General features: G+C 38.0%; 1 protein-coding gene across 9 annotated transcripts in view; it reads left to right on the top strand.

The window, feature by feature from the left end:
* Positions 1–12,329, top strand: part of LOC122200466 (phosphatidylinositol 3,4,5-trisphosphate 3-phosphatase TPTE2-like) — a 165,449-nt gene that overhangs the window by 45,625 nt on the left and 107,495 nt on the right. For 8 of the 9 annotated variants that reach the window (XR_006193979.1, XM_042906550.1, XM_042906624.1 and 5 more), the window contains 4 exons: positions 171–224; positions 7,339–7,392; positions 8,344–8,397; positions 12,156–12,209. Coding sequence is in view for 8 of the 9 variants with exons in the window: in XM_042906550.1 (XP_042762484.1) it covers positions 171–224; positions 7,339–7,392; positions 8,344–8,397; positions 12,156–12,209 (216 nt within the window). In the remaining variant the exon portion in view is untranslated. The remainder of the gene's footprint in view (positions 1–170; positions 225–7,338; positions 7,393–8,343; positions 8,398–12,155; positions 12,210–12,329) is intronic. The other variant, XM_042906476.1, reaches the window with a different exon arrangement.

Raw genomic sequence — 12,329 nt, 5'->3', positions numbered from 1 at the left:
CCCTCATTTCTAATATGAAATGACACACCAAGTTCCAGATTATTGATTTGCACTTGGACTGTTAAAACTCAACCAACTCATATTGTAGAATAATTGTAGCTATTTGAGTGGGAAAAAGGAAATCTAGAATTACACATTGTGTCTGACTATGTACCTTTTTGATTCTTTAGCCATGCCCAGAATGAATTGATATTAGAAAACTATGAGGAATCCACCAATGAAATGTGAGATATGAATGCATAAATTTAAAATTGTATGTATAATCTCAACACATACACACATAAAACAACAAAGAGAGATATGAGATTTTTAAAATTACAGGTGCATCCACGGGGTGTCTTTTTTATTTCTTTAAATTCAAGTTAGTTAATATATAGTGTAGTGTTTGTTTTAGGGGTAGAATTTAGTGCTTCATCCCTTACATATAACACTTTGCACTCATCCCAACAAATGTCCTCCTTAATGCCTGTCACCCATTTAATCCATCCCCCCACCAGCTCCACTCCAGAAACCCTGTTTTTTTCTCTATATTTAGTTGTCTCTTAAGGTTTGCCTCTCTGTTTTTATCTTATTTTATTTTGCCTCTCCTTCCCCTATGTTCATCTGTTTTGTTTCTTAAATTCCACATATGAGTAAAATCATATGATTTTTGTCTTTCACTGACTGACTTCTTTCGCTTAGCATAGTGCACTCTAGTTCCATCCACGTCATTGCAAATGGAAGCTTTCATTCTTTTTGGTGACTAGGTAATATTCCAGTGTGTGTGTGTGTGTGTGTGTGTGTGTGTGTGTGTGTGTGTGTGTGTGTATATATATATATATACCGTATCTTCTTTAGCCATTCATCAGTTGATGGACATTTGGGCTCTTTCCATACTTTGGCTATTGTTTTGTTTTGTTTTTTTTTTTTTAAAGCTAATATTTATTTTATTTTTTTTTTAATTTTTTTTTTATTTTTTAATATATGAAATTTACTGTCAAATTGGTTTCCATACAACACCCAGTGCTCATCCCAAAAGGTGCCCTCCTCAATACCCATCACCCACCCTGCCCTCCCTCCCACCCCCCATCAACCCTCAGTTTGTTCTCAGTTTTTAACAGTCTCTTATGCTTTGGCTCTCTCCCACTCTAACCTCTTTTTTTTTTTTTTTTTTTTTCCTTCCCCTCCCCCATGGGTTTCTGTTATGTTTCTCAGGATCCACATAAGAGTGAAACCATATGGTATCTGTCTTTCTCTGTATGGCTTATTTCACTTAGCATCACACTCTCCAGTTCCATCCATGTTGCTACAAAAGGCCATATTTCATTTTTTCTCATTGCCACGTAGTATTCCATTGTGTATATAAACCACAATTTCTTTATCCATTCATCAGTTGATGGACATTTAGGCTCTTTCCATAATTTGGCTATTGTTGAGAGTGACTTTGGCTATTGTTGATAGTGCTGCTATAAACATTGGGGTGCATGTGCCCCTTCAAATGAGCATTTTTGTATCCTTGAATAAATATTGAGTAGTACAATTGTTGGGTTGTAGGGTAGTCTATTTTTAATTTTTTGGGGAACATCCATACTGTTTTCCAGAGTGGCTGCACCAGTTTACATTCCCACCGGGAGTCCAAAAGTCTTCCCCTTTCTCTGCATCCTTGCCCATATTTGTTGTTTCCTGAGTCACTAATTTTAGGCATTCTGACAGGTGCAAGGTGGTACCTCACTGTGGTTTTGATTTGTATTTCCCTGATGATGAGTGATGTTGAGCATCATGTGTCTGTTAGCCATCTGGATGTCTTCTTTGGAAAAGAGTCTGCTCATGTCTTATGCCTATGTGTGAACTGGGTTATTTGTTTTTTTTCATGTTGAGTTTGATATATTCTTTATAGATTGTGAATACTAACACTTTATCAGAAGATTTACAAAAATCTTCTCCTATTCCATCAATTGCCTTATAGTTTGTTAATTGTTTCCTTCCATTGTGCAGAAGCTTTTCATCTGGATGAGGTTCTAATAGTTCATTTTGCTTTTGTTTCCATTGCCTCGGGAGACATGTCTAAGAAATTGCTGCCACTGAGGTCAAAGAGGTTGCTGCCTGCTATCTCTTCTAGGATTTTTTATGGTCTTACCTTTAGGTATTTCATCCATTTTGAGTTTATTTTTGTGTGGTGTAAGAAAGTGGTCCGTTTTCATTCTTCTGCCTGTTGCTGTCCAGTTTTCCCATTCTTCAACTATTTGTTGAAGAGACCATCTTTTTTCCATTGGATATTCTTTCCTGCTTTGAGATTAGTTGGCCAGACATTTGAGGGTCCATTTCTGGGTTCTCTATTCTATTCCATTGATTGTTTTTGTGCCAGTATCTTGTTAGTATCTTGTTGAGAATTTTTGCATCAGTGTTCATCAGGGATATTGGTCCGTGATTCTCCTTTTTAGTGGAGTCTTTGTCTAGTTTTGGAATCAAGGTAATGCTGGCCTCATAGAATAAGCTTGGAAGTTTTCCTTCTATTTCTATTTTTTTTAATAGTTTGAGAAGATTAGGTATTAATTCTTCTTTAATGTTTGGTAAAATTCTCCTGGGAAGCTATCTGACCCTGTTTGTTCGGAGATTTTTGATTACTGATTCAATTTCTTTACTACTTACGGATCTATTCAAGTTTTCTATTTCTTCCTATTTCAGTTTTGATAGTTTATATGTTTCTAGGAATTTATCCATTTCTTGCTCATTGCCCAATTTGTTGGCATATCTTGCTCATAATATTCTCTTATAGTTGTTTGTATTTCTGTGGTGTTAGTTGTGATCTCTCCTCTTTAATTCTTATTTTTTATCTATTTTGTTTTTTTCTTTTTTATTCTTGAGACATCTGGCTAGGGGTTTACCAATTTTGTTAATTCTTTAAAAGAACCAGCTCCTAGTTTCACTGTTCTGGTCTACATTTTTTGTTTTTTTCCGATATCATTGAGTTCTGCTCTAATCTTCATTATTTCCTTTCTTGTGCTGATTTAGGGCTTTATTTGCTTTTGTTTTTCCAGCCCTTTTAGGTGTAATGTTAGGTTGTGTATTTGAGACATTCATTTCTTCTTTAGGAAGGCCTAGATTGCTATATACTTCCCTCTTCTGACTGCCTTTCCTGCACCACAAAGATTTTGGACTGTCGTATTTTCATTTTCATTGGCTTCCATGTACTTTTTAATTTCCTCTTTAATTTCTTAGTTAGCCCATTCATTTTTTAATAGGATGTTCTTTAATCTCCAAGTACTCATGTTGTTTCCATATTTTTTCTTGTGGTTGATTTCAAATTCTGTACCACTGTGGTCTGAAAATGTGTGGTATGGGCTTGATCTTTTTGTACTTTTTGAGAGCTGATTTGTGACCCAATACATGATATATTCTGGAGAATGTTCCATGTTTTCTTGAAAAGAATGTGTATTCTCCTGCTTTAAGTTGAAATATTCTGAATATATCTGTTAAGTCGATCTGTTCCAGTGTGTCATTCAAAGATGTGGTTTCCTTGTTGATTTTCTGCTTAGATGACCTGTCCATTGTTGTAAGTGGGGTGTTAAAGTCCCCTAATAATATTGTATTATTATCGATGAGTTTATGTTTGTTATTAATTGATTTATATATTTGGGTTCTTTCAAGTTAGGGACATAAATATTTATAATTGTTAGATCTTCCTGATGGATAGACCCCTTAATTATGATTAGGGTAGACCTATTCTTCATTTCATGTTAGCCTTTGGTTTCAAATATAGTTTGTCTGATATAAGTAGGGCTACTCCAGCTTTCTTTTGACCTCAATTAGCCTGATCTATGGTTCTCTATCCCCTCACTTTCACTTTTAAAAGGCACTTTTAGACCTAAAGGTGCCTTTAGATCTAAAATGGGTGTCTTGTAGGCAGCATAGAGATGTATCTGGTTTTGTTTTTTTTTTAATCCATTCTGATACTCTATGTCTTTTAATTGGAGCATTTAGTCCATTTACATTCAGAGTGATTATTGAAAGATATGAATTTAGTGCCATTGTGTTGCCTGTGGAGTTGGTGTCTCTGGGCATTTTTAGTCTTTGTTGCTTTTGGTGTTTTGTTTTGTTTTTCTCCACTCAAAGAGTTCCCATTCAAATTTCTTGTAGGGCTGGATTGGGGGTCATGAACTCCTTTAGATTTTGTTTGTTTGGGAAACTCTTTATCTCTCCTTTTATTCTGAATGACAGCCTTGCTGGATAAAGTATTCTTGGCTGCATATTTTTCCCATTTAGCATGTTTAATGTATCCTGCCACTCTTTTCTGACCTGCCAAGTTTCTGTGGGCAGATATGCTGCAAACCTGATTTGTCTTCCCTTGTAGGTTAAGGACTTTTCTTCCTTTGCTGCTTTCATAATTCCTTCCTTGTCTGTGTATTTTGTGAATTTGACTATGGTATTCCTTGGCGATGGTTGGCTTTTGCTGAATTTAATGGGGATTCTCTGTGCTTCTTGGATTTAGATGTATGTCCTCCATATTAGGGAAGTTTTCAGTTATAATTTGCTCACATAAACCTTCTGCCCCCTTTTCTCTTTCTTCATCTCTGAGATTCCTATGATACAAATGTTATTCCTCTTTAATAAGTCACTGAGTTCTCTAAGTCTTCTATTATGATCTTTTGTCTTTGTTTCCCTCTACTTTTCAGCTTCATTATTTTCCATAATTTTATCTCCTATATCACTGATTCGCTGCTCTGCTCTATCCAGCCTCGTTATCATGGCATCCATTTGAAATTGCACCTTGGTTACAGCATTTTTAATTTGGGGCTGACAAGATTTTAGTTTAGGAATTCTCTGCTGTCTTCTATGCTTTCTTCAACCCCAGCTGGTATCCTTTTAATTGTGGTTTTAAGTTCTAGTTGAGACATCTTACTTAATATCTGCTTTGATTAAATCTCTGACCATGAGTTCTACTGCCTGTTCCTTCTTTTGGGGTGAGTTTCTCCATCTTGTCATTTTGTCCATAAAAGAAAAGAAAAAATAAAGAAAACAAACAAACAAAGAAAACAAATTAAAAACAACAACCACCCTAGATCCTGGGTGTGCTTTGGGTGGCTTGTTAGGAGTCTAGACCCAAATTAAAACATAATATAATGAAATGAAATGAAATGAAAACAAACGATCAAATAAAAAGTAAGAGAATATGTATATATAAAAATGTATACATAAAAATGTAAAAAAAACAGTAAATTTTTTTTTAATTTTCTTTTTTTAATGTTTATTTATTTTTGAGAGAGACAGAGACAGAATGTGAGCGGGTTAGGGACAGAGAGAGAGGGAGACACAGAATCCGAAGCGGGCTCCAGGCTCTGAGCTGTCAGCACAGAGCCTGACGTGGGGCTAGAACTCACAAGCTGAGAGATCGTGACCTGAGCTGAAGTCGGAGGCTCAACCTACTGAGCCACCCAGGCACCCCAAAAAAAGTAAAAATTTTAAGATGAATTGAAAAAAAATAAGAAAATGAATGAAAAAAGTAATAATAAAAACATAAAGAATAAAAGTAAAATGGAATTTAGATCCTATGTTTCCTAGATCTGTTTGCCCAGTAGACTTGGTGCAAGTGAGTTGTTGGTGCTGGTCTTCTGGAGGAGGAGCCTGCTGCACTAATTCTCAGGCTGACTTGTTTGAGCGGAAATTCGCCTCTAGGGTGCCAGGGGGAGGGGCTTGGTGTAAGTGGCTCTGACCTCCACTAGGTGGTGCTGTTTTGCTCCCTGAAGCCTTTTGGCTCTGAAGAGTGGATTGAAAATGGCAGCTCCCTGCTCTATAGCCCTGGAGCTAAATGCTTGCGCCACTTACTCTTCAGGGAAACCTCACAGAAGAGCAATTAATCACCCTTCTTGTGTCCCCGGTTTTCATCAGAACCCTGCATTCACCCTGCCTATGTCCAAGCTTTTTTATTCAGGCTTACAACTGAGTTTAAAACTCCCAAATTTTAGGGATCCCTGTGGGGGCAGACCCACAGTGTTCCTCTGGGGGAGGGTCTCGCCAGGTTTTTGCCAGCCTGTGCCAAAAAAGCAGTGGCATGAACATACTGCTGTTCAGAGCTCATGTCAGAGCAGACAGCTAGCACTCCTGTTTGCTGCCCTCTGCCAGAGCGAGTCCCCTCTCTTATGCCTGGAAACAGCACAGTATGTTGGCATGGCGTGTGTCTTTCTTGTGCCCCAAGGGATTCTCAGACCGCACTGTCACTCCTGGGATTCTGCTCCACTTCACCACTTGAGCACCTTTAAGCCGGGCACTTCCTCCATGGTAGCAGACTGCTAAAAGTTGAGATTTTGTGTTCCGCTACTTATACTACTTTGCAGTAGCCTCTCCAAGCAGGATCCCTCCCCAAGCTGTACCCAGAACAACAGCTGCCCCATTAAATTCTCCACGACTCCTACCTCCTAAAGGGTGGTCACTTTTCCACTTGTAGTCTCGCGATTTTTGTTCTCTCAAACCTCCGTTTGATTTCTTTGGTTTCAGAATGATTTGATAAATATGTAGCTGTGTTCAAGGGACTAGACAAGCTTGGGGTCTCCTTAATCATTCCCCATCTTAACTCCTCCCTGGAGTGTCTTCAATATGGCTTCTAAGTTCTCTCACTGTAGTATATGTAGGTAATTTTCTATCTTTTTTTTTTTTTTTTTTTAGATTCAGTTGAATAAAAGGGGAAGACATAAGAGGGGTACTTCTTACCCTGAGTGGATTTGTTTCCCTTTCTAGCAGCCAAACCCTTAGATGAAAGTCAGGAGAAGAGGGAAGGGCCTCAGAACCAGGAATTTAAATGGATAAGAGGGATGGCTGCCTCCAAACTGAAGTTGAATTTGAAATCAATTCTACTACAAAAGGCTGTTACACAATCCGTTTAGAGTGACAGTAAAGAACTTACAGATTGATGCATTATTTATAGGCCTAAGGTAGTCATTAACATCTCATATAAAGCCTCATTTCTTTCTTTCTTTTTTAAAATCTTTTTAATGTTTATTTTTGAGAGACAGATAGAGATGAGCAGGGGAGGGGCAGAGAGAGAGGGGGAGACACAGAATCCAAAGCAGGCTTCACGCTCTGAGCTGTCAGCACAGGGCCCATTGCTGGGCTTGAACTCACGGAATCATGAGATCATGATCTGAGCCAAAGTCAGACGCTCCACCAGCTGAGTCACCCAGGGGCACCCGAAGCCTCATTTCTACTAAAAAAAATGACCTGCCAGGTTCAGTGAGGTGGTAAATACATGAATTTTTAAAGACTGACCAGTTCATAAGTATAGAGCAATTATAGTTATTTAAATGAAAGAAAGTCAGTCTAGTATTACACATGGTGTCTGATTATGTAACCTCTTTAATCCTTTAGCATGGCCCTGACTGAATCGAAATCAGATGGCTATGAGGAAGTCACCAGTGAAATGTGAGATATAAATGAATAAAGATAAATATATATTTATATGCACATATGTATGTATACATTTATATGCACACAGACACACAAAGACACGTTCAAAAACAAATACTATGAGCAAAAGGGATAAGGTTTCCAAATGCATTCTCAGGATCATCCATGACAATACGGTGTCTTTGTTTCTGAATCTTCTCACTGTAGCACCTGTAGGTAACTTCCTATCTTTTTGGATCTGTTTGGATCAAAGAGGAGCAGGTCCTAAGAGGAATCCTTCCTCCTCCTAGTGTCTAGCAGCCAAAACCTTTGAAAATTTCCAGCGTGCCTATGTATGAGTCTTACTAGGCTGGATAAAGAGGGAACAGAATCCTACTAAGACCAAAGAGGAGGTGCCAGTAGCCAGGGGACAGAGGAGCCCTCAGCAGAAAGAAAGGTGCTAATTGAACCTGGATCATTCACCCTCCAAGAGCTCTGCCACCATATGAGGCTGCTGTCCCAGATCCAAACCTACAGTCACATGGAGGGAGCCCCTGCCTCAGGCCTGCAGTTACTTGACACTATCTGAGGGCAGAGAAGGCAAGAGTGGTAAAAGGAGATGAAGGAGGGACTTGAGAAGCAGAACATTTGGGAGGGAAGAAGGCTGTATACCTGCAAATTGAGGTTGAATTGAAATAATTTCCACCATGAAAGGCTGGTACACACTGAGCCAGCATCAGTAGAAAAGATCTGTACTTAACTCTTGAATCACTCATGTTTTTGCTAGGTCTAAAATACATATTATAAACATATAAAGCTTCATTTCTGGGAAAAATGAGATATTGGGTTTCAAATAACTAATTTGCAGGCAAATTTTCTAAGTATCAACTAGTTTATAAGTTCAAGAGTAATTGTAACCAATTTGAACTAAATCAGTAAGTCTAGAAGTCATGTGGTGTCTAACTATGTCTACTTTTAATCCTTTAGAACTGCCATGAGTGAATGGACAGCAGTATCCTCCAAAGGACTCTCCAGTGCAAAGTGAGCTATGATGAATACATACATAAATATGTGTCTGTACGCACACATATTGGGATTTGGGATGGGCTTTGGGATGTTCACTCCCTGTGGGGATACACAGTTCTCTTGATATTGTTTGTAAAGTCTTCTCATGGTAAGCTTCTATATGTAATATAGAATCAAGTGTTTTTGAATCAAGGTAGAAGAAAGATGAACGGGTCATAGAAGGAGTTCTCTCACCCCCAGTCTTCACCCTCGGTTATGAGCAGCCAAACTGATAGGAAAAATTTTCAGATTGCCTGTGTCTGAGTCTGTACTAGGGTAGGAAAGGGAATACTAGTAAATTATAAACAGCAAACATATGGGGGGACAGGATGCAGAATGTGCCTCAGCAGAAAATAATTGAGCCTATAGACTTGGATCTGTGTATGTTTGCCACCATTTGCAGCTGGGGGTGCCCCAAGCCCAGACCTACCATCATATTGGATAGAGCCATTGACTCAGACCTGTAGTGATCTGATATTAGCTGAGGGGCAGGAAAGACATCCATGATTCCTAAAAAGCACAGATGGGTTGGAAAGACTTGCAAATGAGGAAATTAGATTGGTCAAGAGAGGTGTATTCCTACGCTGAGGTAAATAAATAAATCCCACCCAAAAAGAATGTTACACATTGAATCAGATTCAGTAGTAAAGAACCGTACCTAAATCTTGAGTCATTAATTTTTTGACAGGTGCAAGGTATTCATTACAAAGACAAAAAGCCTCATTTCTAGGGGGAAACGACATACCAGGTTTCAAATAACTGATTTATATGTAAATTAAAAGAGTTAACTATCTTGTAATTTGGAGAGTAATTTTAACTAACTGACTTGAAATATTTAATGTAGAATATCATGTAGTGTCTGACTCTGTCCCGTTTTTATCCCTTAGCATAAAAACAGTTCAGTTCATTCACTCAAACCCTTGAGTGAACTGACAACAGTAACTTCTGGTGAAATCATCAAGGAAATGTGAGATATAAATAGAGATGTAAACAGAACTATACATGTATAAAGACACATATGGAGATGGTGGGAAGGAGAGAGACTGAGATTTGGAGGTTCATTTTCAGGAGCATTCAAGACATTACAGTGTCTTTTTTTTTTCCTTCTGTGTCTTCCTTGTTTTTTTTTTAAATTTAAATCCTAGTTAACATATAGTATAATAATGATTTCAAGAGTAGAATTTAGTGATTCATCACTTACACATAACATCCGGTGCTCATTCCAACAAGTGCCCTCCTTAATGCTCATCATCCATTTAGCCCATCCCCCACCCAACACCCCACCAGCAACCCTCAGTTTGTTCTCTGCATTTAAGTCTTTAGTGGTTTGTGTCTCTCTCTCTGTTTTTATCTCATTTTTGCTTCCCTTCCCCTGTGTTTATCCATTTTGTTTCTTAAATTCCACATGAGTGAAATCATATAATACGTGTCTTTCTCTGACTTATTTCAATGAGCATAATACACCCTAGTTCCATCCACGTTGTTGCAAATGGCAAGATTTCATTCTTTTTGGTCACTGAGTAATATTATATATATATATATATATATATATATATATATATATATATATATATATATATATATATACACACACACACACCACATCTTCTTTATCCATTCATCAATCAGTGGACATTTGGGCTCTTTCCATGATTTAGCTATTGTTGATAGTGCTGCTATAAACATTAGGGTACATGTGCCCCTACGAATCAGCATGTTTGTATCCTTTGGATAAATACCTAGTAGTACAACTACTGGGTTGTAGGGTAGTTCTATTTTTATTTTCTTGAGGAACCTCCATACTATTTTCCAGAAGACACTGAGAGTCTTTGACACCATTTCCAAATTACTGTGGCATACGAAAGTGACTTTGTCTCCAGTTTAGACAGAGTTGGATAAAAGAGAAACAGGTCATGAGGGGATGCATCTTATTCCTCTCCTGTTTGTCAGCCTTAGCTAGTGGCCACCCAAACCCCTAGGAAATTGTCAAAATGCCCCATGTATGAGACTCTAACGGAAGCGGAACAAAGGGGCACCTGGGTGGCTCAGTCAGTTAAGCATCTGACTCTTGATTTCTGCTCAGATCATGATCTCATGGTTCCTGGGATTAAGCCCCGTGTTGGGCTCTGCACTGACAGCATGGAGTCTGCTTGGGATTCTCTGTCTTTCTCTCTTTCTCTCTTCTCCTCCCCTGTTCATGCTCTCTCGTGCTCTCTTTATCAAAATAAATAAATAAGCTTAAAAAAATAAAGTAGAACAAGAGAGGAGATAAACCCATTTTGGAGCAAGGAGAAGATTCAGGAGTCAAGAAAATGTACACAAATGGACATGTTTGGGGTGTTGGGTGGGGGATGGGCTAAATGGATGATGAGCATTAAGGAGGGCACTTGTTGGAATGAGCAATGTTGGAATGTGTAAGTGATGAATCACTAAATTCTACTCTTGAAATCATTATTATACTATATGTTAACTAGGATTTAAATTTAAAAAAAAACAAGGAAGACACATGTACCCTAATGTTTATAGCAGCACTATCAACAATAGCTAAATCATGGAAAGAGCCCAAATGTCCATTTGTTGATTTGTTGATTTATTAAGTTTTTGTCCACAGGAGTAAGAGTCTTATTTTAAGCATATAAAGCCTCATTTGTAGGGAAACGTTGAATGCCAGGTATCAAAGGCTGATTAAATTATTTTTAAGTCCAGTTGAGTGCAAATTGTAGCCAAATTGTACCTAATTTTCATATAAAAATTAAATCTAGAGAGACACGTGAAGTCTTAAAATGCATTTTTAATCCTTTAGCAATGACCCAAGTCAGGGGAAAAAAGTAACTGGTGTTGACCCTTTGATGAAAGGTGAGATATAAATACATGGAGATAGAGGAAGGGAGATACTGAGATTTGTGAAGTTCATTCAGGAAAGTGCTCATGGCAATACAGAGTTTCTTTGACACTTTATCTCAAGTCTTTGCAAGCTTCAGAATGTAACTTTCTTTTCTGGGTCTATTTGGGGCAAGGAGACCAGGTCATAAAAGGAAATAGTCTGTTACTTTTTGTAGCAGCCAAAACACTTAGGAAACTATGAAATTGCCCAGGTATGAGATGACATATCCCCTGAGTGTATGGGGCCAAGAGAGGACAGAATTGAATTTGGAGTAAGGAGGAAATCAGCAGTGGACAGGGAGCAGAGGAACCCTCAGCAGAAAAAAATGGAGCTAGTAGACCCTGGATATGCCTCTTACCCTCCAGAGTGCTGCCACCATGTGAGGGTGGTACCCCAAACCCACTATCACACTGGAGGCAGCCCCTAACTCAGGTCAGGAGTTATTTGATCCTTTCTGAGGTGCAGGAAAGACCTCTATGATTCTTGAAGGGTTAATAGATGGTGTAGGGAGTTAAGACAGAAAATTACAAGGGCAAGCAAGATTAGTATCTACAGACTGAGGTTGAATTTGAAGCAAATTTAACCACAAAATGGTATTATATTTGGGGATTAAAATATGTATACATAAACTTGATTTTATTAATTTTTTCTACAGGACTAAGATTTTCATTACAAACATGTAAAGTTAGTTTCTAGGGAAATATTAAATACCTGGTTTCAATGAACTGATTAGGATGTTATATTCTTAGGTCAGCCAGATTATAAATCTAGAGTAATTGACACTAATTTGCATTTAAAAATAAGCCTAGAAAGACATAGAGTCTTAAAATGTGCATTTTAAATCCCTTAGCTGTGACTCAAGTGAGTTGAAAAGAGTAACCTGTGTTAAAGCGCCCAAGGAAAGGTGAGATATAAATATATACAGAGAGAGGAAGGGGGATACTAAAGTTTATGAAGTCAAATTAGTTATGAAGTCCTTGTTTCTAACAATTATGTACATCCTATCCAAGTTATCCATGATATG

The sequence above is a fragment of the Panthera leo genome, chromosome A1, assembly GCF_018350215.1.
Source record: "Panthera leo isolate Ple1 chromosome A1, P.leo_Ple1_pat1.1, whole genome shotgun sequence".
NCBI classification, from domain to species: domain Eukaryota; kingdom Metazoa; phylum Chordata; class Mammalia; order Carnivora; family Felidae; genus Panthera; species Panthera leo.
This window is presented reverse-complemented; position numbering and strand designations above follow the sequence as displayed.